Source organism: Bidens hawaiensis, unplaced genomic scaffold, assembly GCF_021521415.1.
Source record: "Bidens hawaiensis isolate Kalapana, Puna unplaced genomic scaffold, B.hawaiensis_p1.1 tig00049163_1, whole genome shotgun sequence".
NCBI lineage: Eukaryota > Viridiplantae > Streptophyta > Magnoliopsida > Asterales > Asteraceae > Bidens > Bidens hawaiensis.
In genome coordinates, this window is record NW_027498804.1 from 82,166 (window position 1) to 108,765 (window position 26,600).

The window sequence follows — 26,600 nt, forward strand, 5'->3', positions numbered from 1 at the left end:
ATGTATAAGATCGTTATGGTGGTTTTTTGTTTTTTAATATGTTGTTTTTTAATATGTTCTTTTCTTATTGAAGTTTGCTCGGTTGAGGTTAGTATCACTGAAATGCATCTTTTCTAGACTTAATTTTTTGGTGCATGTGATTGTGTTTCTCTTTAATTTGTACTTCTTAACTTTTTAGTCACGGTTTGGGTTTACTTTTTCTATTTTAATTGTTAGTGTCATCTTTACACTTTTGTTCGTTTTGGTTTAGTTGAAGAATATGGATGGGTTGCTTTGCCCAACTGGTAATTAAAATGAATAAAGGATCGGTAAAACTAACTGATATAATTATAAGATAAAGTAATATAATATAGATAAATTTTCAAATATATAATTAATATTTTTGAGGTTTTTTTTATCGGTTGTTGATTAACTGCAGAAGGAAATCAGCAGGTCTTTTACGGAAATTAGGAGATAGCGAGGGTGTTATCGACTGTCGCCTACGGATTTTTGTGAACAAATTGAAAATCAACGGTAGCAAGTTTGGTATTTCAAAATTTTAAAATGGGTCACCATATATACCAAGCTAGCTACGAATCGACGGCTGGTTGCCTTAGGCCATATAGGTTCCAGCCGGATCTACATAGAAGTATTTAGTAACACGAGGGTGCGGAATCCCCACATATACGATACGAGTGTCAATACAATTAGTACTTTGAATCTAAGCAAACACACAAGAACATAAGATAATACTTGATATATTGCAAAGACCAACACGTGATACAGAGAATCACACCAACAATCGTTCAAAAGTTTTTTTAACTCAGCCGAAGTTATGGGTTTATAATACTCGACAACTTCGCCTAACACACTAGGCAAAGTTGTCATAACTTCGTTGTCCTTCAAGTTCGCCCAACACATGGCGAACATATAAAAAACACTATTCAATACAAAACAAACGAACTAAACGATTACAGACCCAAACAAACACAGGATACTGAACTACTGACATCATGCACCAACAGAGTCCCCCTTGGCAGTAGCTTCATATCTCTATCTTCTTTCTCGTGTCTTGTAATCCAAAAATCTCGTACCACTCGTCTTCAAGCATGAACACCCTGTCTTACGCAGACAGAGACCAACCTCTGGTATTTTTTAGATTCCTCTTTCCACGCAGGAATGTAGAAAATCTTCTTATCATGGAGTACCTGCAAATCAGCTTGAGACAAATTAACCAAGTGCATGGGATCATACACTCTCAGAATCTCCTGTTCGTCCTCATCTTCCATAACAGCTTCAGTAGTCTGGCAGTCAACATACCACCACTTGAGATCTTTTAACACGTCCTTGGGCATCATCTTCATCGGCACCTCTTTCAAATAACGAATCGGCTTATACTTCATCACCATCCAGGGTTTGCCGTCAGCCCGCATTCCCCGTTCCTTATCTTCAACCAACTTTCCTTTCTGAGGCTTTAGAAGTTCAAACTTTTTCTCCTTAATAGCTTCCTTCCATACTATCTTTCCAATTATTCTAGCCATATTGTCATCACTCCTATTAATCAATCTCAAGCGAGCCAAATCTTTTACCTCACACTCAGGCAAAGTGTTAAGCGATCTTAAAGCCTTCTTAAAGTACTGAATCCCATCATAACGCTTTATCACAAACAACTTCAACTGTTCGTCATACAACCAGCAAATGATACCTTTCTTTGACTCAGCGTAGCCCTTGATATTGTAACTCTTCTTGAACATTGTTGGTACCGCGGGCTTCTTTGTCTTGAAGAACCACTGAGCACAGCCTTTTTTCCATCTCGGCTGTTCTTCCCACTCAGACTCATCTGGCACACTTTCATCTTGACTCAAGTTCACCTTATCAACATTTGGAATATCATGCTCTACACCATCATCAACAATCTCCCCTTCTTCTAGCTCACTATCAATCTCTATCTTTTCCCCAATCTTTTCAATCTCATCAACCGTTAACACATCATCAATTAACTCATCATCATCATCATCATTTCCCAACGCTTCCTCATCATCTACAACCACCACATTCTCACCACCTGTACCGCCTAATGGAACAACAGACTCCCCCTGAGATGTGGAAGTCCTAAGAGTTTGTTCAGTTCTTGGCAACTCACCACCTGCATCTTTCGATGCATTGGGATCATCGTCTTTGTCTTGCCTCTTCTTAGTTCTCAATTCATCACCCTTGCAGCTCGTCTCCCCCTGAGATGCTAAGAACTGTTTAAGAGCATCAAAAAGTTTACCGTGTTCAACGAGGAGTGAGGATTGTATCTGATTTTCTGCCACCAGTCGCTGAATAGCTTGTGTCTGGATGAGGTTGATACGTGATTGTTCAGCAACTACCCCTTCAAGAGCCGCAATTCTCTCGGAGTTTTACAAAGTGGCATCAAAATCAAACCGCATATGGGAGATATCTTGAGCATACGGCGGTGGAATTCCCAAAGTGGCTGGAATGTCTGAGGTAGGGTGAAAAGTAACTGTGGGTGGTATTGTGACAGGTAACCCAGCAGTTGCTACCACAGTGGATTCAACAAACCTAGCAACCACCTCTGAAGCAGTAAGTGTCGGAGGCGGTAATGAAACAATCTCTGGAGCTGTAAACTGAAACGTTGTTGGAGGAACACCAAAAGATGACGACGTGGTTACCAAAGGAACACTTGAGGTTATCGGCAGTGTGACAGTTGAAGCAGCAGGTAACATAGTCATACCGGATAACGATGGTGGGGAAAAACGAACAACTTTTGAACTTTCACCAACTCTAGAGCTTTCACCAACCCTTCCCTTCTTTGATCGTCGTACCAGACGATATAGATCCTCCTCATAATCTGATTCACTGTCATCTGAGTCTTTCTTTTGCTTGCCATGAATCCTCTCTTGTCTGGCAAGGATTTGTTGTGCTTCAACGATATCGTCAGTAGAGGAGTCAGAGTCAGTTCTTTCAAAATCCGCCACAGAGGTAGCGACCATGGAAAGATTCACACCTGATACCTCAGCTACTGAGGCTTGAACTTTAGCAGTTGGATCAATCCGTTCCATATCAAAGAACCCTTGTCCTCCAAAGGCAGCTTCAAGATCAACCTGTTCTTCTAGAGCTGCAACAGGATTAGCAGGCGGTGCTTGCTGTACCACAGGTGGTGGTTGAACCACAAGAGGTGGTTGAGGGATATTAGCCTGTTGCGGTGGAGGATCCATAAACTCATCTTCCGGAGGAGCAACATATGCCGGGTTCACTAAAAAACCAAACAAGGCAGTGTGCCTCGGACGAAGGTCAGGTTTGCTACGAGCACTTGATGACTTACATTGCGCAAAGATTCTCTTAGACACACTTTCCACATAGGAAATAGGACGACATTGTGGCAGATTAGGAGCTACATGATTCAGAATCATCTGAAGAAATCTCGGATACATCAAAAATCTTTCCCGTGCAACATCACGTCTCTGACGATCAATCTCATAAAAAATCATCTGGCTAAAACTATAAGGCTTGTTGTAGGTTAAAGTAGTCATAGCCGATTGCATTGTCGCCCCCATTCCATCTGTACCAGCTTTGCGACCAGACATGCACACTATCATCACATGCATCAGAAACCTCCACTGATCTAACAGAAACCCCTTTCGTCTCTGAGAATCTTCTAAAGGACCCGAGTACCCCATATGAACAAAAGCACCATTTTGGAAAGTGGCTGAAAATTCAGTAGGATCTTCAGTAGTTTCAACCCCAAACTGTAAGGCTACCCTTATTTGATCGGCCGAGAACTGTACCACTTTACTGTTAACTGTAGCACGCATAACCGGAGAATCAACCCTACAGTCATATTCAACGGTTCTCCAAAAGTCTTCAATATTTGGTAGTGAAATGGGAAGGGTAGTAGTGATGGCATGAAAAATACGTGAGCGAACGAGAAATGAAATGATCTCACGATAGTCGTCTATACCACGAGCATCCGGATCCAAAGTGATATACATGTTGTGACCCGGAAAGAACTGTCTGTTATTACCTCCCCCTTCATCACCACCAGCGCCTCCAGCACCTGCCACAGCAGCCAAATCTGCAAAACAAACGAGCCAAGTCAGATCATAATGACAAAAGATGACAACTTCGCCCTGCGTGAAATAGGAGAAGTTGTAATGTTAGCGATGTTAAGGGACAGGCGAACTTGACAACTTCGCTCAAACCCTAACTTCACCACATGAACGGCGCATACTCAACAACCAGGTAAGGCTAATAATCTCTGATCAAAGAGAATCAATACGAAAAGAGGAATGCGATTAGAGTGCCGAATCACTTATTATCACTAAAAGAGCCTTCAATTCGGACCAACATAGTGTGACGAGGGTTTGGTACTTGAACGGACTCAAAACATATCATTGTGGATCAGATTACCAGTTGATACGAAAGAATTATGTAACACAATGACATGACGAACCTTTTAACACAGACGAAAACAGATTTTAACAAATTTTGATTCAGAGGATTAAGTTCGCCGAGGGTTTTAGTTTGTAAATAAGTAGACCAGTTTGACCACCGCTTCGCTTTATATAGTTTAGAGAAACCCTAGAGGCGAAGTTAGATTTAACTTCGCCCAAAATCAACTTCGCTCAGTCAACGCACGGTCAACATCGCCTCTTTTGATAACTTCGCTGTTAAGTTAAGTTCGCGTATTATGACTTATAAACAGAAACGCATAAAGTTGACCAAAGGTCAACTTCGCTTGATAAAATTCTTCGAAAAAGATTTAAATATAACGATCAAAGAACCAAGTAACCAAAAGTGTAAAAGTCTAAATATAGTACCAAATACATAACGAAAATTTTAATAATAGACTAAACGGGATCAAATTTCAGTCTTGACGAGAACCTGCATGTTTTAGAAAAGATCCGAACAGGAATCATACTAATTAAGTGGCTGTCACATAGATCCATGTTCAGCGATATTATGACATAAAGAAACAGGTTGTAGGCAGGTATAAAACTTAGTATGGTTTTCATCGCTTCTGTGATACGGATTAGGTTCAATTAAGCTCAAAATTTAGGTGGATATCACATGAGAGATTGTGATGCCTCCTATCTATTCTCAAAGCGTATTTGGCTTTCCCCAAGTCACCCCGAGTTGACTTCGACCCGTAGTGTCTGATTAATCAATGAACACACGTCGATCTTCGGAGTCTTCTTCCCGTTCTTTCTTATACTTTGAAATATTCTTTCTTGCCTCTTTCTTGATATTTGTAATAAAATTAGCTTCAGAAGGCTTAACAATAATAACTATAGATAATTTTTTTTTTTGGAGTTAAAGACAATAATATAACTGCAAGTCTAATCCAACCGCAAGTCCAGAATCTGGATCACTGCAGATTACATAACACTATCTTCGCGGGAATCAGAACACTCACGGGCTCGTGTATGACTGGGTAATCACTTTTCTACCTATCATTCGGAAAGATGTATATGGAGACATGCACAACTCAGAATGATTCTCCACATTAAATCGAGAAGATTTAGTTTGTATCACTTCTACTTTTACGCACCATAGAAAGCTACCATAACATACAATGACTGTTCTAGAGTCTTTTAGGCCTAATAACTTCACCATTTAAGCACACAGAATCAGTTTATCTATCACTTTCCAAGGTTGGATCAATTTTCATTTTAACACCATTTTGAAACTTCTTACGAAGTTAAGACTAAAAAATTATATCATTTCCCTAAAAAAAAATTAAATTCTAGCGCCCCGATCAAGTCAAAGTCTTTAGGTAAACGGCTATCCTGAAGATCCAATGGATCAGCCGGACCGACCACATACGAGTATGTGTCCTTCTGACTAAGTATGAACGACTAATTTTAAGCGAAAGAATAAAAACCCATCATAAACCGCCTCGGTCACTGTCAGTCATCTGGTTAATAGCTATCCTTATAATCTACACGTAGAAGTAAGGACCAAACATATCCTTGGATATGTCCTTCAAACTTGAGCAACCAACATAATTTTAAGCGATAGTGATGTTTTTTCTTTCTCTTTTTTTTACGAAAATAGAGAAAACAAGGTTACTCGGGATTGATCATCCCATTAAGCTCAACAAGATTTTGAAAACGGGATCGGTCAAACGCTTTAGTAAAAAGATCGGCAAAATTATCCAATGAATCAACCTTTTCAAGCACAATTAATTTCTTCTCAGCACAATCCCGTATAAAATGATGACGAATGTCAATATGTTTAGTTTTACTGTGTTTAACGGGATTGTTAGTTACTGAGATAGCAGCAGTGTTATCAATGCAAATAGGAGTTTGAGTGAAATTCAGACCATAATCGCGCATTTGTTGTATCCATAAAACCTGGGAGCAGCAGTTCAATGCTGCCATGTATTCTGCTTCGCAGGTGGAAATGGCTACAGAGGTCTGCTTCTTGCATTGCCACGACACCAATCTTCCTCCGAAAAACTGACATCCACCGGTTGTTGACTTCCTGTTCTGATTACAACCTCTATAGTCAGAATCAGTGTAAGCAACCAAATCCAGTTCTCCCCCTTTCGAGTACCATAGTCCCAATTTAGGCTTTCCTTTAAGATACTACAAGATTCTCTTCACTCCTTTCATGTGTGATTCCTTCGGGTTTGCCTGAAAACGAGAACAAAGACAAACTGCAAACATAATGTCAGGTCTAGATGCAGTTAGATACATTAAAGAACCTATGATTGCCCGATATTGAGTGGGATCCACATCTTCATCACTATCAGAATCAGCACCCAGTTTGTGGTTGACGCAAATTGGAGTGTCGAATGGGGTACTATCATCCATCTTGAAGCGTTTAGGCACATCATGGACATACTTCGTTTGATGAATAAACATGCCATCTTTCTTCTGATCTACCTACAAGCCCAAAAAGAAAGTTAATTCGCCCATGGCACTCATTTCAAACCTTTTCTTCATGACTGCTTCGAACTCCTAACACATAGTAACTCTTGAGGCAGCAAAGATGATATCGTCCACATAAACCTGAACGAGTAGAAAATATCCCCCATTCCTCTTGACAAACAACGTACTAACAATTTTCCCTCTCTCAAACCCATTCTCTAGCAAGTAGTCTGACAAAGTTGCATACCAGGCTCGAGGTGCCTGATGTAACCCATATAGTGCTTTGCTCAGTTTGTACACATGATCAGGAAAATCTGGGTCAGGGAAACCCGGAGGTTGCTCAACATATACCACCTCATCGACTTTACCATTAAGAAAGGCACTTTTCACATCTAACTGGAACACTTTCATCTCTTTGTGTGCAGCAAATACCAAAAACAGTCGAATTGCCTCCAATCTCGCCACAGGAGCAAACACTTCATTGTAATTGATTCCTTCCTGCTGATTAAACCCTTTCACTACCAAGCTTGCCTTGTTGCGTATGATTATCCCCTTCTCATCTCTCTTACATTTAAAAACCCACTTTGTACCGATAGCGTTCACTTCTTGCGGTTTTTCAACTAATTGCCATACTTCCATCTTCTCAAACTGTGCCAGTTCTTTCTGCATGGCTTCAACCCACGAGCTATCCTTCAGTGCCATTTGATAATTCTTTGGTTCAATCTGGCTGATGAAGCAGGTGTACAAGAAATCATTTATAATACCCGTGTCTTTAATGCTTGCATAAATACACGTGTGTTCATCCAAACTTCATCTAGTACGTACACCATCAGAAGAATTACCGATCACATTCTCCAAAGGATGATTCTTGTGAATTTTGGTGGACTGTACTGGACCGACTTCCAGATCATTCTCAAGATTTGAAGAAAGTTCATCAGTATGAGACTGAGGTTGAGTGTGAAATGGATTGTAGAATTCATCTTCATTCGAGACAACAGGAGTTTCAACCGCACTTGACGAGGTTGGTTGATTTTCATTATATTGTGGACATTGCACAATGGTCTCCTCTTCGTCATACAGTATCTTTGAGGCCATTTTCTCATCAATGTCTGCAAAATCCAAGTAGGGCACATTAAAAGATTTGAATAGCTTATCATAGTCGAAAGCCTCTGCCGGTCCCATGCTAGGCCTTGCTGATTTGTAACTAGTAATATCAGTGTTACAGACCACCTCAACCTTGTTTTTCGATAGATTATATACTCTTCTGTTGGGACATAGCCAACTAAGATTCCTTCGTCAGCTTTCTCACCAAATTTAGAGTTAGTCTTTAATATCGAACATGGGGACCCGAAAGGTTCAAGACCCTTCAAGTTTGGCTTTCTACCATGCATAAGTTCATAATAGGTTTTATTTAATCTTTTAACATTTAAAACACGATTCAGGATATAGCAGGCTGTAGCAACAGCTTCAGCCCAGAACACCATGGGAAGTTTAGCATCTGTCAGCATGGTCCTGACGCCTTCGATTAGAGTTCTATTCTTCCTTTCAGCTACTCCATTTCTGTAAATAAAACATCTCCATCTGATAGTTCTTGAATTCTGTACCATTATCACTCCTGATGTACCTAACCTTCCTCCCAACAATATTTTCCACCTTGGTAATCAAGTTAATTACCAACTGAATTGTCTCATCTTTTGCCTTCAGAAAATATACTCAAGAGTATCGAGAGTAATCATCGGTTACAACCAAACAGTATGAAGTTTTTCCTAGACTCTTTACATTCATAGGACAAAAGAGATCCATGTGAAGTAGGTCTAAGGTTCTGACAATTGAGTTAATCTTTTTGGAGTGATGAGGCTTTTTGTGTTGCTTTCCTTTCTTGAACGACATGCATTGATCTTCAAAGTTAAAATTCTTCAAGGGAACCCCAAGTACCAGCCCGTTCTTGAAAATGTAATTCATCTTGCGAAGATGAATATGACCCATTCTTCGGTGCCACAGTTCTGACTCAGATTCTGTTGCTTTTGACAGAAGACATGACTCTTCTGTTGTTATCTCGGTTGATCTCATATCCATCACATACGTGTTCTTCTCTCTTGGAGCTCTCATTACAACCCACGTCTCTGGTATCTTGAAACCAGGATAAAGTACGAGTGCCTCATCTTTAGTAAAATGAACAGTGTATTCTTTGTCACAAATCTGAGATACACTCAACAAGTTATGCTTCAACTCTTCCACAAAATTCAACTTTTCCAACTTTATTCTTCCATTCGTCACAGTCCCAATACCACTAATTCTTCCTCCACTTTCTCCTGCGAAACTAACTCTTCCTCCTTGAACAGATTTCCAGTCACGTAACAATTTCTTGTTACCAGTCATGTGCCGAGAACAGCCACTGTCAACAACCCACATATTGTTTACAGCCCTGTTTGACTATTCCTGCACAATTAAAGATATAGATTTAAATCTGGGGACCCAAGACCTTCTGGTCATGGGCTGATTAAATCTGTTATCCGGCATCCAGTATCTTGGTTGCCCAAAGTTAGTTTGAGGAGAGTTTCTATAAGTTCTGTAAGAAAAACTTCTAGATAACTGGCTATGAGGCCATCCAAACCTTCGTGGGTTAATTGAATTATAATTATTGGTTTGGTGATTTACTGGGAAAAAACGAGACTGATTTCTTTGAAATCTTGGATTAGACCAATGATTGAAATTTGGTGTGTTAGTGTTCTTACCAGCATCATAATTAGTACTCGTTTTATTCTCAGTTTTAGTAGGCCTCATATTTCTATGTTTTCTTTGTTTCAAAGGACAATCAGCGACAAGATGTTCTATCCTGTTGCATCTAAAACAACTTCTGTTCGAACTATTCTGGTTGTTTTGAACTTTCGTTTCAAAAGTTGTTGCAGATGTCGAGGTTGCGTTACTATCCGTTTGTCTCACATATGGTGGGACGAACGGATTTAGGGAAGATTTCTTCTCATCAAACTTATAGTCCTCCCCTCGTTTTAGTAACACAACCTCTTCTTTTATCTCACCCAATTCGGACGTCTTGTCCGAATTTGACGAGACAGAACTAGAGATAGAACTTGTGACATTTGAACTCGTCTTACTTGTTTCACTCTCATTAACTTCAGTTTCTTTAGCAGAAACTTTTATTGGTACGGTCTGACTAATTTCAACATTAGCAGATTGTTGATTACTTGGATCATAAGTATAATTATTGTTGTATGGTGGTGGGACTTCAGAAAATCCAATTCCCCCTTTGTTAACCGGGGAACGTTGAACACTTATGATGTGATCTAACATTGCAGAAGAATTTCTAAATTGTTCAATTTTTCTGTTCAGTTCCACCACTTTTACCTGGTAATCAGCTATCTGTTTATCCTTTTCAGCAATTAGTTTGGTCTTTTCTTCTAACACTTCATAACTAAGATCAATTACTTGTATTTTTTCAGCTAGACTGGCTTTAAGACTTCTGATATCCTTTTCACTAGCTTTTATTTTTACCGAATAACTATTTTCTTTAGTTTTAGAATAGTGATGTTCTTCTTTTAAGTTTTCAATTGATCAGACAGGTTTTCACATTGTTCACAATGAAGTTCAGAATTTACCTCAGAGAGCTGATCGTTCACTTCTGCCATGTATGCTTGATCTTCCCCCGTCTTTTTGTCACTTCCTCTAGTTTCTATGTTTACCAGATTTTCCTGTTCGAACACCTCCTCAACTTGTATATTCCAGTTGTATCCACCATTCTGTTGAGATATCATAGCCTTATTTTCACTACCACCCCCACTCTGTTGAGCAGGCCTGTTCTGGCTTCGTTCGGCTCTCTCATTTGTACACTCTTTTGCAAAGTGACCATTTTGTTGACAGTTATAACAACGAACTTTTGACTTATCAAACCCCGGTCTTTCTCCAACGAACTTTCTACCAGTTTTCTTCATAAATCTCTTTACCCTTCTTACTATCATAGCCATCTGCCATTGCAGATCCATTTCTTCCAGATCATCAGCGTCGATCTGATCATAGTCTTCATCCAAAGTTGCAGGGTCGACTATTTTACCTTTGATGTAATTCTCATAAGATGCAATGAAGGATGCATAGAGAGCAAACTGCAGTTCAGCTGATTTCACACTCATGGGCATCTGTGAGTAGTTCTGGCTTGGAGCATTGGATGAGAAATTACCAGTTGTGGTTTGAGGGTTTGAGGAACTACTACCTCCTGCTACGAAACATACGCCACCATCCATATTGAGAATCACATGACCATCTGGAGTGGAGTTTGATTCCCCCTTTGAGTAGTAGGCAGTGGATTCTGATTTTGAAGTTGAGTTTGAAGTGACTTTCGTACCATACATTCCCGGATCCTGAACCTGATCAGTCGGTGTCTCCTTTCGAGCCATGTTAAGTTCAAAATTCCGTAACTTATTTACCACCGTCTCCAAATCAATCTTCTCAAAGTCCTTATCTTCTCTCATCAGAACAGTGTACATCTCCCATTTTGGTGGGAGAGAATCAAGAAGTTTTTCCACTATCTCTGCCTCCTTGTATTCAATGGAGTAGTTATTTAGCTCGGTCATCAGATGATAATATCGTATGATGATGTCATCAAGTGATTCATTTTTCAGATACTTGAATACTGAGAATTAAGTTTTCAGCAGCTTTGTCTTGGAGGTACGTATCCCAACATTTCCTTCATATCTATTCTCTAGTGCTTCCCATAGCTCTCTAGTTGTTTTGTATTTCTTAAAAGTATGAAGAATCTCTTGCGGGAGAGCCATGGTTATAGCTGCATGCACTTTACTTTCTGCCTCATACATTTTCTTTTCATTATCTTCCATCTTACTGTACTTCTTAATATGTTCACGACCCTCAAACATGGATGTTGGAGGTATGTACCCGTATTGAATGCAAACCCACATCTTTGCGTCCTGATACTTCACTACTGTTCAAATCGATCTTTCCATGCAACGAAATCAGTGCCTTTCAGCAGTTTTGGGGCTTTAGTTGCTGAACCAGCTTCTACCTCCATCTTTACTAGTTCGGTGATGTTGATCGATGTCATAATTGAAAGAATTGTGATTCAAAAATCAAAAATAAGATTCTGTGAACGACTAATAGCGAAGTTAATGTAACTTTGCTAGCGGGTAACTTCGCTGACACTTAACTTCGCTAATTCACAACTTCGCAACTTCACAACTTCGCTGAAACCCTATATGTTCGCCAAAAACCCTAGTATTGGTGACGGAAACTTCGCCTGAAGAACAAGAGAATTTTGCAGGTTTGGTTAGGTCGATTTCAAGGGATGCGAGGGTGACTTGAAGGTGTAATTGATGAGTAAAGAGGAGCAATTGACAAAAACGAGGTATTTCAACGTAAATTCGTTCCGCGAATGGTCTAACGGAACAATCTTGACACCCGTGTGATAATCCCGAACGACACAATCACGAGCAAAATGCTCTGATACCAATTGTAGGTTCCCAGCCGGATCTACACAGGAGTATCTCGTAACACGAGGGTGCGGAATCCCCACATATACGATACGAGTGTCAATACAATTAGTACTTTGAATCTAAACAAACACACAAGAACATAAGATAATACTTGATATATTGCAAAGACCAACACGTGATACAGAGAATCACACCAACAATCGTTCAAAAGTTTTTTTAACTCAGCCGAAGTTATGGGTTTATAATACTCGACAACTTCGCCTAACACACTAGGCGAAGTTGTCATAACTTCGCTGTCCTTCAAGTTCGCCCAACACATGGCGAACATATAACAAACACTATTCAACACAAAACAAACAAACTAAACGATTACAGACACAAACAAACACAAGATACAAAACTACTGACATCATGCACCAACAGGCCATCTTCAGTGGTTGGCCACTACGGTAGTCCAGTGCTCGGTCCATTATCAGTTTGATTAGCTATTGTGTGAAGTGGATGCCAAAACAACTTCCATTCTAATTGATCTTTGCTTTGATTTGGGTACCTATGTTTGCTATTGGTTTCACAACAATGATGGAGTTACACCTGAGTTCTGTTTCTTTCTTTTTAGAGAGAAGTATAGGGAAATTGGGGGTGTTGCCCTGCCGTTGCTGGCTCCAACCGTAAATGGCGACGGACCTACAACTACAACATGCAATTCCTTACCTCTATTGTGACCTTAGACGTGGTGCACATGAGGGATCCAATGAAATGCTTGTCTATCTGTTTGAATTATTGCTGCGAATGAGCAGCATGTATATTTTTGTTTTGCTATCTTCTTTGTTATATGATGAGCGGACTGGATAAAAGTCGAAATGGGTTTGGGTTAAAAACATTATACATTGTTGTACGTGTGTTCTATTCTTGACCAAAATTATTACTGTGAATGCTAAATTTTGATGACATTAATTAGTTTTATATTAAATCTTTTATTTATAAATGATTTAGCTTTTACATTTGTGCAGGTTAATGAAGCTGATTGGAGTGACACAAAAGGAAGATCGTATTGAATTATTACGGTTTTATAGTGCTGCAGAGTTGGAAAAGAGAATAGAAAATTTAACAAAGGAGATGGATGTTGTTAACTGCATGTGATACACACTAAGAAATGTTAAAACTTGATATGCACTCACTCACTTGAAGCGTTGGCTTGACAAGATTCGAGAATGTTAATCAACGACCGGTTTCATTGTAACGTAATTTGGACATCGTTAGTCTTCATTTATGGAATACTAGTTGATAATTAAGTTTGAAGGCAAGCAACTAAATTTGCAGATTTATAAATTAATAATTCTTTTGAGGACTAGCACAATATTGCAATTGCTACTACATGAATGCAAGTATACTGTTATTGTAATATTGTTCCGGAATCAACATTGTATGATCATTGACCGATGTCTCAACAAATATGAACAATGACCAATGACTAAACAATTATGATATACCCGAACCTATTCTATATGGATCAAACCAATTAGAACGAAAACCTGTTCCCTCACCATTAACCATTGTTGTGGAACCTCATTGCGTCTTTCATTGGGAGAACACATGAATTCGATTACTTTCTCATAACAGAGAATCAAGTTTCAACAACTAATTTCATTAAGTGTAAATTTTGTAAAGAAAAAAACACTATCAGAAAGGTGGAGTGACTGTTTATTTAAAAAAAAGAAATAAAAACTTTCTTTCAAGGGGATTCGAGCTGGGGTTGTCCCAGTTTGAATGCAAACTCTTAACCAACATACCAAAGTTCATTTTGTTTATGAGTTCACTCAACGTTTAATATGTGTGTTCACTCCAATTTTTTATATAGACATTCTATTAAAAATCCGAAACTCGGTAGGTTCTCGTGAACCCACAATATGCATACTAGATCCGCCCATGGTAATAAATTTCAAAGTTTGGATTGCCAATGGTCAATAGTTATAGGGATTAATATTGGCCAACAATTAATAGTTGATTATTAAAAATAAGTTTTCTGATTTAAAACTTAAATAGTTCTCTTTTCCGTTTTTAAGGATTAGTGCCAGTGAGCTTAAGTTGAGCTAATCAGCTTGTTCTCATCTTGGGCTTCTTCGGGCCTTGGGGCAATGTTAACCCAAACAGCTAAACCCGGGCTCAAATTGGATCGGTTTTTTTTTTTAATTCAACGGATTCATTTGTGTCATCATCTCTAATATGTAACAGGCCCAATGATCACAATAGTAGTGGCGAAAAATAAAACAGGCCTCAGGCTCATTTTGTTAAAATGACTCGTTTTGACCTGTCACCTCACCCCCAAACCACTACTACAAATCCAAACCCACCTCACTAATATGTGCTACCAGCACGACCCAAGCACCCGAACACCATATCCCACAAAAAGATAACAGGATGAAAAAACCTTTTCTAGAAGTTAATCATCAAATATTGATTTGGACACTTACATTATCAACAAACTAATCATATCGACTCTTGATTTACCGCCAACATGTGGTATCTCATACGATCGATACCATTTAACCTTACACAACATAATATCTGCTCTGGCAACTCCTCTGTTTTGTTTCCCTGTCACATTTTTTATAAAGTCGAACCGTAAAAACGTGAAACAAAACAAGAGAAACCCAATCCTGTAACATGTGTATGAACTAATACTTGCCTGAATTGTGAGACCCACATCCAAAATGCAGTTCTTTAGTCGATCTTGAAACGCTTCAAACCCTTTCCGGGAGATGTAACTAAATCTATGCATATCCAAATCAATTTCAAAGTAACTTTCACCCTGTAAAATAGTATGTTAATATTGAATATAATATTTAAATTGCTGAGTAATCATAAGCGGAAACTCACTTGGTAGAATTCATGTTGTGGACGTGAAAGCACGGGCTTTTCATTATAAGCATGCATAAGCTTCCTCTCGGGTGCACTTAACTGAAGGTCCTCCACGTTTACAACCCGACCCAATATTTTCAACCGTTCACGAAATGGTACGAGTGTGTCAACAGGAAAACCTTTGACTTTTTCTATTTCATCATCTAGAATCCTCTATATCATAAAATTAAATGAAAACTATAGAATATGTGCAAGCGAAGGGATACCTATTTTATAAAATATATTAGTTGCCGTTTATTGTGATTATCTCTATCATAATTAGAAGATATGATTTTATTACGGTTCCTCTTAATTATCCTCGTTGTATATGGTTGATAGATAATAGGCATGTAAACGAACCAAACATTCATTTAGCCGTTCATGAATCACTCGGAGGGAAATTTGTTTATTTTCATTAAAAAAACTCATTTATTTTCGTCCGTTAGCATTCATTTTGTTCGTAGTTTACGCTTATTTTAATCCACTCATTATATTTATTCAAATTTTTAGGCTCATAACAATTTAGTCTAGGTCTAATAACTCACATTGGGTTAATTGAGTTTTGCTAAGTTATGTTCGTTCATGTATCTTCAATTTTGTGCGTTTGTTTACGTTCATGAACCGTTCGTTTATACCGTCAATAAAAGAACATAAAAGAACACGGACATTTCTAAACGAACAAACAGGAACAAGAAAACTTTGTTCATTTGATGTTCGTGTTTGATTGTTTGTTCGGCTAAAGTTAAACAAACGCACACGACATGCTTCGTCCGTGTTCGTTTAGAAGCCTAATTAATAGTCCATAATACCTAAGGGGGGTTTTTATTATTTTATAATATTATGTTATGCATATGAAGATAGATAGGTGATTATTACCCTCATATTATCTTGAAACTGGGACGAAAGCTCCTTCGAGTAACCATCAGAAAGTTTAAAGTACAAAACGATATTCATTCCTTCACCGTCTATTTCCCCTTGAAAAAATGCAGCCGGGTACAATGGAACCTTTAGAACCACAATTTAAAAAGCATCACAACATTAAAAGTATTTAAAAATGTCACTTTTAAGACTAAAACTCACAAATATGAATAAATGAATGTACCTGTACATTTACAACAAGAATAGAAGGTAAATCTCCTGAAGAAGAACCGACAACAGGAAGCTCAACAAACCGAGCAATGTGATCAATTTTCCTTTGAGATAAGAACACGTCAACACCAAACGGATAATATGCTGCATAATTAGGAGCATGTTCCTTCCTTTTATCCCTGTAAACATTCACATAACCAATTACATGTTTATATAACCTTATAACCAATTAACACTTACTTCAAATAATTCTCCGCACGGATCCTAAAAGTCTTCGGTTCAACATATGACCAAGAATCAAGCACTTTCTTATCTACCGGACATAAAGGCACTTGTGAACCTGCTATCGGTCTTTGCAGCTGCATTTTTGAAGAAACTAGAAAAGAAAAAAAGAAAGGTTCAAATTTTGGTCATTTTTCATTTTTTTGTCTATTTTATGTTCGTAAATTATATCTACATGCTAGTTAGGGGTATAAACGAGCCAAGCCGAGCTGAGCCTATCTAGGCTTGAACTAGGCTCATTTCGTTTCGAGCTCTATTTCTAAATCTTGAGCTCAGCTCGTGAGTGTTTTTTGCGAGCTCGGCTCGTTTATTATGTATTAATTTATATATATTAACAGTTTTACACATACTTTAACTATACTTTTTATATCTAACATAAGATAAATTATTTGGTTATTTTATCATAAATTTATATATTAAAAACGGTTATTATAAAAACTTATATTTAATATACTAAATAAATGTCATATAAATAATAGGCTCAATCAAGCTCGTTTAAGCTGGGCTCAATTCAAGCTTTTAGCGAGCCAATCTTAAGTAGCTCAAGGGCAGCTCGACTAGTTTAGTAGTTTACACATCTAATGCTAGTATATTACTCACAGATATTCGCATTTGGATGCCCGTCTTTCCACTTGAATGAAAGTTTATGTACAACCTTCTTCCGTGCACTCGGTGGGCTAGAAGTTAACGATGTTCGTTTCTCAAGCGAAGGAACCGTAGCAGCAAGACAAGGCAGACAATTTGTGGGAATGACTCCACAGTCCAACAAACCATCTTCCCTTCCATGTGTATTATCATCAACAGAAGACGATATCTCATCAAGATACACGGGTGTGATTTCATTAGGACCGTCGGATCTTGATTTGGGATTCGTTTCTTCTGGGCGCGCACCATCTCCATGACTTACATCCCTGAGAGAAGCTATGCTTGCCCTTGAAGCACCTTCTGAGCCGTTTAACGACCCTGCATCTGCATGCATAATGATTCTTAAAATAATATTTAAAATCCGTTAATAACCGAAAATGAATAAGAAAAGAGTACCATCAAGAACACTTTGGAAATCTTCTTCACTGCAGTCAGATTCAAGAACTGCTGCAGAATCATACCAAGACTCATCAGTGCTCCCTGCTAATAGATAAAAAAAGGTAAATCTTAGGAAGCTAGTAATACACAAAGCTTCATAATAATATCTTGAAAGAGTTAAATTTGCATTTTGCAACAATGCCTTAAAAGGAGTTGATCTAAGAGTTAGCAGACTTCTACATGGACCAGCTATACAGAAACAAGAACAAGTCATAAAGAGACCTAAGATAAAAGAGGCATAACTTAGGCTACTAGTCTAGTTACAAAATATTTTCCCTAATTATAATGTTCTCCAAAATCTTTACATTTTAGTGTAGTAAATCTCTAATTATGAGAATTTCAGTGTTTATTTGACAAATGCAATGTTAATGTTAAATTTTGTTTAGAGAGGTGGATAAGAGACACATAAGACTTGATAATAATATCTTGAAAGAGTTAAATTTGAATTTTGCAACATTGCTTCATAAGGAGCTGATACTAACAATTAGCAGACTCTTACTTGGACCAGCTGGACATAGAAAATTTAGCTGATACCAATTATTGTGTTTTCCAAAAATCTTACCAAGTTAGTGTAAAATGTATAAATCACTAATCGCCTTAAATAACTGCAATGTTAGTGTTAAATTTTGTTATAAGAAGTGAACGAGGCATAGACAATCTCTATAATTAGAAAGAACGTGAATATTCAACTAAGCCAATATATGAACTGAACGGAGGGCATTTTCGTGTTCGTTCGTTTAACACGAACATATAATCGGACATTTTGTTTGTGTTCGTTCAGAATGGGCATTTTCGTGTTGGTTTATGTTCGTTCGTTTAAAACCTAAACAATCACAAATGAACATAAGTTAGCATTAATGAGCACAGCCGAACAAGCTAGGTCTAATGCATCACAATTGATCTAAAAACACATCTAAACTGTTAGTTGTTTAAATGTACATGATCCATTCAAAATATCCATCATGATTAGTGGTTTAAAAGAGCCGGTAGTATGATTATATTTATTTAGAAATAAAACCAACATAGGCGTAGGCATAAACGAACGAACATAGCGTGAATAAATTATTGGTGTTGGTTCGAATAACCAAATAAACCCAACCCCCCAAAAACAATACTAAAATAGAGTCAAAATGGAGATCTAAATCAATAGACCAACAGTCGAGAGAACCTCTAGGATTAGCCGATGGGCGATCGGACGGCAATTGATCGGAAAAACGAGTAGAAACTCGTCGTGCTTTCTTCCGTCGCCGCCGGGAGCTGATTCCACCGCCCACGCAATTATCCGGCGTCGACAAGCAACCGCCCATCACATAATAATAATAATAATCCAACAACAACAACCGCTTCACTTCTCTTTTTTTATCAATAACAAACAAACAAACAAACACAATTCTCTCTATCTATCTACACATATGCATACATATATATGTATGTATGTGTGTGTTGGTGAAAAAAGAAAAAAAGATATTATTATTATTATTTGGTGAATGAGAGGTAGAAAGAAAGTCAAAGAAAGAAGGGGTAGTAGATGGTGGGACCCAGTGGGTGTACAATAAGCACGCCCACCTGGACAGCGGAATTTATTTCCTGGGAAATGTAAACGTGTGTCTCCGACTGTCTTTGTTGTACACTTCACGTATTCCCATTACTTTTTTTTATTCACTAAAACAGATCTCTTTTAAATGTTCATATCTTTTTTAAGTTTTATATTTTTCTTATTATCGGTTAACGTGACGACGTCTTTATTCACTTGAATTTTTACTGTATAAAATATTCATTCAACTTTGTGAAATATTAAACCAATTTTTTTATAATTATATGTGATAACATATTTGCCTGTCAGCGTTAATATGGGGCTAGTCCGTTTGGCTCGGTTAATGAACTCTTGGAGTATTCCATCATGCATAAACGTAACAACGAGTGTTTTTGTAATACAAGCAATTTCAGAAGAAACCGTCGGACGACGTTTCAACAGTTTGGACTGTTCTTATCCTTTCACCAACTCTTCGAATTTCAAAAAGATTCAAAAAGATTCAAAAGTAAGCGGGACTATACCCCTTACCTTGGCAACCAAGTAACTATAAGACAGGTGCGAGTACAGTGTTAAGGCAAAACCCTTTACATACTTAGCACCTGCAGGGAATTGAAGCCAAGAATACCTCGGCGACCAAGTAACTATAAGACGGATGCGGGTACAGTGTCAAGGCAAAACCCTTCACATACTTAGCACCCGCAGGGAATTGAAGCCAGGAATACCTTGGAAGTAAAGTAACTATAAGACGAGTGCGGGTATAGTGTCAAGGCGAAACCCTTCACATACCTAGCACTCCGTAGGGAATTGAAACCAAGAAGGATCTTCTGGGCCATGCTTGCGGAAACGGGAATAACATCCCCGCATAGCGGGAACGTCGAGAACTAGATTGTTTGAAGCTCCAAGATGGAATTGGTTGTTTTAACATAATTGATCACTATGTTCAAACTACCAAAACCTCATGGAGAATCTATACAAGTGGAACTCAACGCTCCTGACTTGCGAGGAGGTTACAGACCTACCCGCATCATACCCAAAGATCAAGCAGAAAAGTCGGGAATTTCTGCACGTGACATTAGGACTTCCGCGGGAAGAATCCCCATGGAAAACCTTAAAACTAAACCCTTTTCAAAACCCTTTGCTTAAGTCCAAAAGTTCACCTCACTTATTAACAATTCATGAGAAGAACATTGGACTGGGGGGACTTGAAGAGGTAGGTCCCAGCAGAGCCCAGTTGGACCCGCAAGACTCACCTCAAAGAGGGACGTCTGCGCAGTTGAACCCGCAAGACTCACCTTCAACAGGGACGTCTGCGCAAAGGCTAAACCCGCAAGACTCGCCTTGAAGAGACGTCTGCGCAGAAACCAACTGGATCCGCAGGACCCACCATGCTCAGAGACGTGACGTCCTTACGCGCAGTACGCAAGCTGTTCCCGCAGGAAAAGCCTCCCAATGGTCGACGTACTTTGCCTGTTCCCGCAGCAACGGATACTAGCCATCAGGGAAGGCTACCCGCGCAGCAAGGCTACACGCACAAGGCACTTAACTCTTAAATAATTCAGTAATGTCACCTGAAGAAGGAGTGAGCAAGCCGGGAACACTCCCGCACAAAGCCGGGAACACTCTCGCACAAATGAGCCAGTCCGTACGATACTGGAGGATCTTTTGTACTGTACCTGACGAGGTAAGGACAAAAGATCTGACCAAAGATACGACAGTTCACTGACAACAGTATGACGAGCAGCACGCTCTTGTACTGTATGTCACTATCAGCCGCTGCCTACTCACCAACCTGTCGGAGGACGTGCATAGCCTGCAGTTGGTGGAACAGGAATAGTACACAGCCGGCCTGGTCACTATCAGCCGCTGCCTACCCACCAACCACCAGCATGGCACGTGCGTAGCCCACAGTTGGCAGAACAGGAATACTATTCAGCCGGCTGTACCTGCTTGGAAACCTACCTTCGGCTATAAATACTCCAACACCTTGGAATGGTATAGACACATTACATTACATTACATTACATTACCTTATCACATCTTATCTTTTCTAGCAATCTCTTAATATACACTTATATTCAAGAGCAATCTAGTCTGATTCTCAAGCCGGAGGGTGGTCACAAGGAGGTACCCCTCCCCTTCTAAGTGACGAGCTCACGGTGTCTGTTTTGCAGGTCACCAGAAGAACCATCTTTGCCGGACATAACCCCTCGTGGGAAACATCTATTTAACCCCCAGATTATCCATAATCTGCCCGGGGTCGATTAGTGTTTCTTCATTGGCGCCATCCATGCATAAAAGTTAGAACTAATTCTCAGTTTTTTCAAAACCTCCGAAAAGATGGTTAACGTTACTCAGGTCCCCAGGCCAGGGAGTAACCAAGAAACCCCGGTAACCACAACCCCAGCTACTGGGGGGAACACCGGCGAATACACACATTTTACGAACACTACCCCGGTTACCCAAGCCGGGGCAAGTGCAGTAAATTTTACGAACACTACCCCGGTTACCCGAGCCGGGGCAAGTGCAGTAAACAATCCTCCCCTGGGATTCATTGATACCCAGGTGGAAAGACAACAGACGAGGCCCCCCCGCCAAACACTTGAACAAGTTAAAGCGTGGGGGGAAAAACGTCAAAGTGAATTCCAAGCTGAGTTGGATGAACGCTTACGTTCACTCCAACAGGCTGACGAATTCGGAAGCACTCGACAACAGCTCAACATAAGCAATGAGTGCGAGTACTTGGACGATGATTCGGAGGAATCCGACACCGACGTAAACCCTCGCCATAAGGCTTTCAGCGTAAGGAAACGGACTTCCAACCAAGAAGGAATTTTGGAGAAACCTTCAAACCAAAAAACGCGGGTGGAAACCCACGTGACTTCTCTAAAACCTTCAGACCAACCGCTGCAAATGCGGGAACCTCCAAGTTTGCAAGGGACATTGCGGAAGCAATCGCCCCAAGAAGTGCCAAACAGATGTCCAACATCGGCACCTATGATGGTATATCCGACCCAGACTATCATTTGAACAGATTCATAGCGGGGGCAACCGTCAGCAACTGGACGGAACCCACGTGGTGTTATATGTTCCAGATGACGTTGGTTGGAGCAGCCAGAGCGTGGTTCGACCGTCTACCGGTCCACCACATCTACGATTGGGCAGACTTCCAACAGAAGTTCAGCCAACACTTCAGTCAACAAAGAAAGTACACTGAAGAGCAATGGACAATCCTCAACTGCATCCGAGAGGAAGATGAATCTTTGCTAGACTTCATCACTCGCTTCAACTCAAAGAAGCTAAGTCTGGGTAATATTAGCGAAGATCTTGTTCGCGCTGCTTTCATCCAGGGCACAAAAGACCCAGAGCTCATCCGCACCTTAACGGGTAAAGATGGCATGCCATCCACATGGGATGCCATCATGACAGCAGCTAAACGCTTCGCGGAAACGGAAAAGCAACTGGGTAGAGATCTTCCCCAGAGCACAAACCTCTACACCCAGAAAACAAGAGAAAACAATGTCCTTACCGCCCGACTAAAAAAAAAGAGGAAGCTAGGCATTTGGCAGTCAAGGGTAAACTTTGACACCTCATCCTGCTCGCACCCTCGGTTAGGCGGAAAGGATAACATGCCGTCGTCAAACCGGAACTCCAGATGGACGCCACTCACCAAAAGCGTCACCGAGATATTCGACACCGAGAGACTCCCATGGCCAAAGGCTCCAATAATCCGAGAGCGTCACAACGCTGATCAGAGCAAATTCTGTGACTTCCACAGGACAAGAGGCCACAACACCGAAGAATGCGTAGACTTGAAGGACATCGTCGAAGCATTTGTCAGAGATGGGATGCTCACGCACCTCGTGGCGTAATGAACGCTGAGCAGGCTAATGCGTGTAAAACCCCAGTTGGGGAAAACACGAATAAAACTGCAGCTTCAATGTCGGAGACTACATACTGCGTAAACAACGAGATTCCGAACCAAGTGTATATCGGCTCGAAAGGCTCGATGACACTCCCAAGAACATGGAAGGGAGCTCAATTACACAGTCTGCATGTAGATCAATTCCAAACTTGTAAAAGAAAAGGCCGAGAGCCACTTCTAATGGAAATGATTCTCCTTATCACATTGACGCTGATGGTCTTACATTTATACTTAATGAACTTTCCACACTGATATGCCGGTCTTCACCGCATACATAAGTGGGAAAACAAGTCGTTGCGTGTGGAAGGCGGCAAAACCCGCATAAACACAAAAAACGGCAAACCTTCACGCAGGTCAGTCATAGGTAAAGTTTGATCATCCTACTAAATGAAAGTGCCGGTCCTAACCGCACAAATCATGATAGAGGACACCGAACTAACCTATTGACAACCGCGCGTCGAACGGTTAGTTTATTCAAAACACTGATATGCCGGTTTTCACCGCATAAATAAGTGTGAAGAAATCGTTGCGTGTGGAAGGCGGCAAAACCCGCATAAACACAAAAAACGGCAAACCTTCACGCAGGTCAGTCATAGGTGAAGTTCGGTCATCCCACTAAATGAAAGTGCCTGGCCTAACCGCACAAATCATGATAGAGGAAACTAAACTTTAACCTATTGACAACCGCGCATCGAACGGTTAACTTATTCAGAACACTTAGAAAATATCTTCAAGGAAAAAATGAGGAAAACCTCCACGCAGGTCAGATATAGGTAAAGTTTAGCCATCCTACTAAGTGCAAGTGACGGTCTTACCCGCACAATCACGAAAGAGGAAGCAAAACTTTAACCTATTATCTGCCACGTTGATAGGTTAACTTATTCAAAGTACTTAAGAAATTGCTAAGTTAAACTAAAGTATGCACAAGCGAATCATATATTGTTTATGCGGCAAAACAAGTGCCAAATTAAACTATAATATGCATGAGCAAGTCGTATAACGTTTATAAAGCAAGAGTGACGGTCCTACCCGCACAAAGGATTTACATTCCATAAAAATTCAAGTATTACAAGAATGGCCGGGTATCTACCCGCCTACAAGAGTATAAATCTATACAAAAACATAAACCTATCCTAACAGTGGAAAGGGATCTAAAGGTTCAAGCTTCAGTACCACTTCCTCCAAACCCACTTGTACCCGCACCATCGCTTGGCTGTGGCGGTTCAAGGAAGGTCTTGAGAATGGTTAACCCATCATCAGCAGCAGCAACTTCGTTCACCTTCTCCACCACTGGATGCGGGAAGGCAGCATACTGGTTCACTGCTTAGTCATAAGCAGCTTCAGTATCCACATCATATAAAGGGAAGTTGGAAGGCGGGATGCTCTTCTCAACGAACCCTAGATCAAGCAGGAAGCCAGCCTTTTCCCCATCCTCATGAGAAGCATTGAGGGCTGCGCTCATGGCATCGTCATATGATGTGTCCGTGAAGACCTGATGCACAACCTACAAAACAAAAATACAAGTATCAAAACCTTTTCTAAGTATAAAGAAAAGCGTGAAGACATTATGAAGCTAAGCTTACCTGCGACAACGCTTCTCGTAGACGCCATTCCTTGGTAACCAGAGCCTCCTGGAGGGCAGCTTGAGCTTGGTTACGGGCGCGTTCGGCTTCACTTTTGTTAAGGTTGGCAAGCAACACTTCCATAGCAGCAGCCTCTTCAACGCCCTTTAGCTTACGCTCAGTATCAAGCATACCCCTCTGGTCCAAGATTTCTTGAAGCTTCTTGGCGTCTTCCATGGCCAAGGCGTCATGAGCCTGCTGGAGCCTCTCTAATTTGGCTTTGAGCTCCTCATTCTCGGTGCGTAGAGGCTCAGCAACAGCTTCAGCCCTGGTGGCCCTCTCAGTTGCGTTCCGAGCGGTTTCCTTAGCTAACCGAAGCTGTTCGTTAACAGCTTGGGCAGCCTTGGAACGGGCCTCGAGACGGGCCTGAACCTCAACCTCAAGGGCCTTGAAGGCCTTCTCCTTCTCCGCAGCAACGGCGGAGAGCCTCCTGTTCTCCTCCAGGACAGCCCGCGCCTGAGCTACTTTTTGGATACGAGCTGCTTTTAACTTTTCGTTTTCACGACAAAACAGCTCGACGCGCGGCTGCATCCGGGCAAGGAGAATTCGAAGCTCGTTTGTCAGCCTACCCTCCTGGTAGCTTGACATAGCTTCTCCCAGTGCACCACTGGGGGCGGCGTGGCGCGCCCACTCGACGCAGTCCACAGCCGTCCGAAGGGTGGTTCCCCGGCGGATGTTCCACCGCGGAACAAACACCTCATTCGAATCCGACATTGCAAAAACAAAAAGCAGTTAGGAAAAGATGATAAAAAAAAAAAAAAAACATAACAGGCCAAAATAACCCTACGCACCTGTAGGGTCGACGACAGGCCTGTAGCCGCCAAACCCATCACCCGAACCTAACGGATATCCATCCAAGAGGTCAGGCAGATGGGAAGGGGGCAGAGATTGGCTAGACGCCCCAACCCCAAACATACCTGCTGAACCGGCTGGGGGCGAGGTGGTCGCCGGTGCCGGAAGCGCGGTTGAAGCCGCCATCGTAGGAACCAACATAGGTGAACTCACCGGAGGTGAACTCACAACCGTGGTCGCCGCTGCGGAAGAGCCCGCAGAAAAACTCACCGCCGGCTCAGTGAAGGAATCAGTGAATATGGCACTGACAGCCGGCGAAGACGACGTCACAGTTGGAACAGTTGCCTCAACCGAGTGAGCAACTAAACCAACACGTGAAGCAGGCGCAGCCGCCTGGGTCATCGCCTCGGGTAGGTTGACCAAACCTACCGTCATGGGTCCAGAAGTGCTCCTCCCCGCTCCACCCTGGAATGCGGTTGCATCCACGCCTGCATGAAGACAACATATTTAAATATAATGGCGGAAAGATATGAAGTTTAAGTTAAAGTTTAAACTTACGAGTCCTCTTGAGCTTGAAGGTGCGAATAGGCGGGGACGAACCCGATGGAGCCGGCCTCTTCACGCCGGTCACCGTCGTTGTACTAGGCTGCCCGGAGGTGACAGCTGTCTCAACCTCCGGAACAGTGGTCTCATCACCACCAGGGTTCCCCGCCACCTCTTCATTCTCGATCTCCGACTCTGACCGATTCCCCTGATCGGCAGTGGAGGCAACCTTCGCATTGCCCTTCCCGCCGGCAGCCTTCTTCTTCCTCGCCAAGAAAGGACCATCTGCGGATTCCTCATCAGAAGATGACAAAATTAGAGGAATTCCCGCAGAGGTTTGAGCATTGAGAGGGCGAGGGTCAAAAAGTCCTTTACCTGGCCACCTGGCGCTCAGGATCTCATGGCCTGGCGGGTAGACCTCCACGAACCGATCCGCCGTTTGCTCAAGGATGGACAACTCGTTCTCATCTAGAGCACGAGTACCCATCCGAGCGGGACCATCACTCTCCCGCGGCTGCAGGA

At 41.0% G+C, this 26,600-nt stretch overlaps 1 protein-coding gene across 1 annotated transcript; it reads right to left on the reverse strand.

Annotated features, from left to right (window-relative positions):
- Positions 1-14,683: 14,683 nt before the first annotated feature.
- Positions 14,684-19,106, reverse strand: LOC143597879 (uncharacterized). The gene is made up of 9 exons (XM_077076258.1): positions 18,834-19,106; positions 17,624-17,707; positions 17,183-17,551; positions 16,541-16,676; positions 16,314-16,479; positions 16,088-16,216; positions 15,191-15,385; positions 15,000-15,122; positions 14,684-14,908 (listed from the first exon to the last, which is right to left on the reverse strand). Exons 1-9 carry the CDS (start codon positions 18,970-18,972, stop codon positions 14,801-14,803), a joined length of 1,449 nt encoding a protein of 482 aa, XP_076932373.1. The 5' UTR covers positions 18,973-19,106; the 3' UTR covers positions 14,684-14,800.
- Positions 19,107-26,600: the final 7,494 nt, after the last annotated feature.

Coding starts and splice junctions, on each gene's coding strand:
- LOC143597879 (XM_077076258.1), bottom strand. CDS start 18,972: ATGGGCGGTTGCTTGTCGACGCCGGATAATTGCGTGGGCGGTGGAATC. Junction 15,386..16,087: donor AGTTTCAAGATAATATGAGG/GTAATAATCACC, acceptor TTTATGATATAG/AGGATTCTAGATGATGAAAT. Junction 15,123..15,190: donor CACAACATGAATTCTACCAA/GTGAGTTTCCGC, acceptor ACTATTTTACAG/GGTGAAAGTTACTTTGAAAT.